The following is a 6,101-nucleotide window of genomic DNA, read 5'->3' as shown; positions in this document are numbered from 1 at the left end:
CTCTCTCTTCCTAAACCTAAACATCCGACCATCCGACCATCTCTCTCAGCCTAAACTTAAACCTCCGACCATCTCTCTCAACCTCATCTCCCTCTTCCCCCTTCCTAGATCCTCTCCCGATCAGGATCAAGACACGAAGAACTTGTTTCTCCATCCAACCACACCGCATCTCCTCCAACTCCTCCATTTGATTGAGAAGAGGAGGCCTTCTTCGCATTCCGGTAGTCCATACTTTATCTTTTCCTTTCTACTTCCTCCTATTTTTGTGTTCGGTTCTGCTCCCTTCCCATGAGGCTGCTTTCCTCTCGGAGTTGCCCAACCTCGCCACCATCTCCTTTGAGGAAGGCTACACCCAACTGTTCGGAGACTCCAACCTCATGCTTCACGGCGACGGCCGGACTGTCCACCTCTCCCTCGACCAGTGAATAAGTTCTGTTAAAAGATTTTTTTTAAAAAAAAGAAAGGGACATCTTTGAACCTACCTTGTTTTGTGATCAGGTGCTGCATTTGCATCGCAAGATCTCTACCTCCATGGATTCTTTAGTGCCTCCATTAAACTGCCCTCCGATTACGTGGCTGGAGTGGTGGTTGCTTTCTATGTATGCTTCTTTACTCTTTTGCAGCACTTTCCTTTACCTGTTTGAAAGAAGAAGAAGAAGGAGGAGGAGGAGGAGGAGGAGGAGGAAAAAACAAAAACAGTCTCTCCTCCGCCGCGATGGGCTCTGCAACGGTCCTCGCATCACTCTGCAATGGGGGTGCCGCAAGCGCCTCCGCCGCATCAAGGTCAGGGACAAAGGATCCGCCGCAAAATCTGCCGTCCGGAGGGGAATCGCGTCTCGGAATTTCCGCCGCATCGCAGATCAAGAGTCCCCCCTGCACCCGCCTCTTTATCCCCTCAGGTAATAGATCGGAGGTTGATCCGGAAAAGTTAGGGTTTGATCTAGTTTGAGGTGTCGCCGATGAGATATGGAAGTAACCACTACTCGAATTTATCCACAGGAGGTCGGAATCGACCGGGAGCGAGAACCATAACTCCCGATCTGTCTCGTCGTCGCCGGATAAGGATGACCGTTGCTACACGACCAGGGGATCAGCGGCGTTGGTATGCGAGGGCGAGAATGCCGACGAAAGAGCCTCGGCAGCCTCTCTACCTCGATTCTTCGTTTCGCTGTCGAACAAGGAGAAGGAGGAGGACTTCATGGTGATGAAGGGGTGCAAGCTGCCGCAGCGACCCAAGAAGAGATCCAAATTCGTCCAAAAATGCATACTCGTACGCTTCCATTCCCTCCAAAAATCTGATTTTTAAGATCAAACAGTCGAAAAAACTGATTTTTTTTCCTCTAATTTCTTTGACAAACTTGATCTAGTTGGTGAGTCCTGGAGCATGGCTGTCAGATCTCTCACAGGAGAGGTATGTAGTCAGGGAGAAGAAGGGATCAAGAAAGGTAGAAATTCTCTCTACCTTCGACCAATTTGCTCATCTCGTTCCTGCATCCCATTCACATCTCATGTTCTTTTGTTTCCTGTTCCATAATTCGCAGAGGAGAAGAGGATTAAAGGCCATGTCCATGGAGAGTGATTCAGAATGAAGCAAAAGGGAGAGGTAATACTAATTGCTATCATTGATTATGATTGAATTGGAATTTTTCAGACTGAAATTTAATGGTTTGACTTCCTGTTCTTACTTCAATCTCATGTAGATGCCCGAGTTGGGAAGCTTTTAGAACAAGTGAAATGAGTTCAGGCTTGTATCAATCAGACTTTGAACAATATTTTGTGGATAACTTTCTTGTTGTTGCAAGGATTGCACTCAATCTATATCTAGCATTGAGATAGATAAGGTATTCTAGAGCACCTCAAAATTAATTTTCTTGAAGATAACAATTCTTGATTTATTCATTAATTTTCTAACTAAAAGAGTTTAGTCAATCTTATCCCGATTTAATCCGTCAATTAATAACTAACTGTTGCTGGATGTTTTTTAATTTGATTAAATCAAGATGATAAATAATATCATGGGCCCCATACTTGAGTCGCCAGTATTCTTCAGTGAACAGGCAGGTATCTGTGTGGGTTTTTTGGAGCGGGTGTGAATAATGTGATTTCGGCGGAAATCAACGTTGATCCATCTGGAAAATCAACGAGCTTCCATGGATGTCTAATCTACTTGGAAAATATGCATGATGTTCTTTTACTTGTTTGGCAAAGAAAAACGTGAAATGCTTTTCCCCTAGTGCTTGCTATGATTTTTTGATACAAACCGGATGCTATGCTTTTGTTACAATGATTTTTTTGATACAAACCGGATGCTATGCTTTTGTTACAAACCAGATACTAGTTGGAGACTAAATGATTGCCTAAGAAGAAAGGAATTAGATATTAGGAGTTGTAGTGAGTAGAGTGGTTGGATAAGCTATCTTAAATGGTAACCTTAGGATTAAAGGATTGATTACATTTTTTGAACCTGCTCAACTTCCTCTAAATCTAACACATTGATACTCAAATTTAACTTAACCTATTAAGATAAATGGGTAATCAAACCTAAAGGGTACCCATTACCATATTTAGCTATACCAATGAATTTCAAGTTCAACTAGAAGTAAGAGTGAGTGTCAATATGCCTGTGGGAATTTACTAGAATCTACTCCTACATGAAGCAAATGAATAAAAACTACAAGTAAAGTTTACCTACCCTGTTACTACAAGTAAAGATTGCATAGTATGGCTTTGGGTTACTTCTATGATCAGGTTCGGCTCTATATATTTATCATGTATGGCTTTGGGTTCCTTCCTCCTCGTGTTATAGCATTTGAGCAACAACATCAACATTTTAGTGAGTCATCCTGTGTATCTTGGGTATGTTCAATTATGCAGCGATTTTATTATTACATGTATTTCTGCACATAACTATTTTTTTGCTTTACGTTTCATCTCACTTATTTTAACAACTAAATTGTGTACAACTTTGTTGGACCAGCATGTACCTTCTGCGTCAGAAGTTTCATGATTTAAATCTATTCCTCATATGCTAGTCTTCCTAATCATTTGTGTTTTGGTGAACTTCTTGATGCTAATTATGAAGCCATTTCTGTTGGACTAACTACAATTTAACAACTTTCATTATGCACTTAGTATGTGTATGATATGAGTTACTTATGAAGTATACAATAATCTTTTGTAGAGTATTTTGTTCTTCTTGAAAAATTTTAAGATACTGTAAAGTGCAATTGAATGTCTTTTCTGCATAATGTAGCAAGTTTTCTATAGTAAATCCAACATATATGAAAAGCTGATTAACTTATTTTAACCTTCCCGATCAACTTGTTTCAATTAGACATAATAGGGTTTAGTCTATAATGTTTCTAAACTATTGAAAAGTTATAACTGTTTTCAAAAATTTTATGCCTTGTGACTTTCTAGGATACTCTCTAGCTACCATTCCTTTGATGTTGAATTTTGAATGCTATATTCTCAACACACTTCATTTTGGCGAAGTTGAATTTGTAGACAAGCCTAGTACCTGGACTGATTTTGTTTCTTCTGCTTAATACAATGTTAAATCCGATTGGATGATTATCTGCCCCATGAGCTTAAGTTGTCAGTAAATCACTTGATTTATGCTATTTTATGCAGTATAATAAGTCATTCCCCCCCCCCCCCTAATTTATATCGTTTAACTTGTGTGCCTGCAAACAATTGTGAATTTTCCTCCTTTATAAAGAATTATATATCTGCTTGCAGGAAAAGAATGATGTTAAGCTTGAGAAAGTTCTAAAGGAAGTAGCTATGGAAAACAAAACAGTAATATTAACAACTTTGAATGCTGCCTGGGCTTCTCCTGGTTCTATTATATATTTGTTTTTTCAAAGTTTTCGGACAGGAGATGGAACACGCAGACTCCTGGACCATTTGGTAATCATTGCCTTGGACAAGAAAGCGTACATAAGGTGCATATCCTTGCATACTCACTGTTTTGCTCTTTATACTGAGGGAATGGATTTCTCAGATGAGAAGATTTACATGACTGCTGGATATTTGTCAATGATGTGGAGAAGGATAGAATTTCTGTGTGTTATTCTCGAAATGGGATACAACTTTATTTTCTCGGTAAAATTCTCCTTCCTATGATTAGCCTTTGTAATATTCTGTTTGTTAAAGTACTAATGTGTGAAAGTGACCATACCTTCTGGATCTTCTTGTTCTCTAAGTATCTATTTCTATGTAGACTATCTTGCCTTTTTTTTGTTCATAGCCAAGTTTGCAGGCAATGCTCTATTGTTAAACTTTGTTCCTTGTTTCTTGTTTGTGCAACATATTTTGTTACCCCTTCTTTCATCTGCTGAAAACGCATATAAGATAGAATCATATATATCTACAAATTTATGCATGGAATGCATGCCTAGGATAATAGTTTGCTCGAGTGTATGAAAGTTTATCCAATGGGATAGGCATTAAGTTGTCCATATAAGCATCAGTATGTGACAGACTCATTGTTATCCATGCTCTTACTGCCTAATATTCTTTATATAGCTTTGCATATAATTCTGTTAGCAGGAACTGCTAACATCTTGTACTACTGATACTGTGCATGCTGTATCCTTTTTAGTCTTGGTTTACTAATATATTATTTATGTGTTTTTACAGTTTACAAATCTCAAGAACTCCAGAGTTGAAATTGATGAAGTGCGGTTCGAGTGGGCTAAATGCATGCTAGATTACATTTGAAGTGCGGTTCTACCTTGATGTGTTAAAAGAATGTTCTACCTTGATTTTGATATTTATTAGCTAGCTTTTGATGTAACAAGAATGTTTGGGTATTTTATGGATATTGTTGTAAGAAGATTATTTATATAATTTGTGAATATTTGTGTATTTTATGGATATTATTGAATGAAGAATATTTGTATAATTTATGAATATTTGTGTATTTTTTTTATTGTTGGTTTTTCATTGTTTCGGAAATCAAATTTGTGCTGTTAAAAAATATACATATTACATCGGTTTTCCACCGCTGCAAAACCGGTGTTATTAACTAATATTACATCGGTTATTTACCGCTGCCAAAACTGGTGTTATTAACATACAATATTACATCGGTTTTACACCGTTGATGAAACGGTGTCGTTAAGTGATACTACACCGGTTAATAACCGATTCGAAAACCGGTGTCGTTAAGTGATACTACACCGATTTTAACCCGATGTCTAAAATGACAGACTTTTAACATCGGCTTCATAGACATCGGTCGAAAATGAAATAGACACCGGTGGAAAACCGCTGTCTATGAAGGTTTTTGTTGTAGTGCACTTTTAAACCCATATTGGCCGGCCCCTTGCTTGGGCACCAAACAAGGTGTGGCCAGGCCCTTGCTTGGGCACCAAGCAAGGATGTGGCAGGCCATAAGGATGACTTGGGTGGATGCGAGACTTTATACATAGAGGCTACAACAGGGACCTAGAGGAGGAATTGGTTTTGGCTTCCTGATGAGCTTGAGCTTCCTGTGTTCGACCCGAACATCCAACTCAAGTTCATCAATAATTACTTATACCACTACAGCACCAATCCCATATTACATTATAGGTTCCTTCTTTTCATGAGTGTATTAATCTCCCTGTATTTAAGATATCGAATGTCCATTAATTAAATGAGTTACTGACAACTCACTTAATTAACATCTAGCCCCAAGAGTAGTACCACTCAACTTCATTGTCATGTCAGAACTAAGTCCACTTGCAGGATTTACATGACAATCCATGTGAGCTCCTCAAGGGGACATCATCATCCTAATAAATAGGACACAATTTCTTTCTATAATCAACAACACACCATATAAATAATATTATTTCCCAACTTATCGGGCCTATTGATTTAACGAATAAATCTCACCCTTTGATAAATTAAAGAAATAAATACTAAGTACATGTGTTTGTTATTATATCAGGATTAAGAGTACGCACATCAATAAAAATAGAGGTTCTGTTCTTTTATGCAGTCAGTATAAAAGGAACAACCTCAAATGGTCCTGCTTTATACACACATAGTGTTCTAATGTAATTTTATAGTCAAGATAAATTAGTACCAAATTACACTACAACCATTCC

General features: G+C 38.2%; 1 protein-coding gene across 1 annotated transcript; it reads left to right on the top strand.

The window, feature by feature from the left end:
* The first annotated feature begins 715 nt into the window (after positions 1–715).
* LOC121999405 lies at positions 716–1,776 on the top strand. Its single transcript, XM_042554090.1, has 5 exons — positions 716–927; positions 1,000–1,270; positions 1,368–1,445; positions 1,542–1,603; positions 1,701–1,776. Exons 1-4 carry the CDS (start codon positions 716–718, stop codon positions 1,587–1,589), a joined length of 609 nt encoding a protein of 202 aa, XP_042410024.1. The 3' UTR covers positions 1,590–1,603; positions 1,701–1,776.
* Positions 1,777–6,101: the final 4,325 nt, after the last annotated feature.

Source organism: Zingiber officinale, chromosome 7A, assembly GCF_018446385.1.
Source record: "Zingiber officinale cultivar Zhangliang chromosome 7A, Zo_v1.1, whole genome shotgun sequence".
NCBI lineage: Eukaryota > Viridiplantae > Streptophyta > Magnoliopsida > Zingiberales > Zingiberaceae > Zingiber > Zingiber officinale.
The sequence above is the reverse complement of the archived record's forward strand: the minus strand, read 5'-3'. Positions and strand labels throughout refer to the sequence as shown.

What these genes read in the sequence shown, in the direction of transcription:
- LOC121999405 (XM_042554090.1), top strand. Translation starts at nt 716, where the DNA reads ATGGGCTCTGCAACGGTCCTCGCATCACTCTGCAATGGGGGTGCCGCA. An exon ending in TCGGAGGTTGATCCGGAAAA is followed by an intron (nt 928 to 999) that starts GTTAGGGTTTGA and finishes ATTTATCCACAG; the next exon opens with GAGGTCGGAATCGACCGGGA. An exon ending in TCGTCCAAAAATGCATACTC is followed by an intron (nt 1,271 to 1,367) that starts GTACGCTTCCAT and finishes AACTTGATCTAG; the next exon opens with TTGGTGAGTCCTGGAGCATG.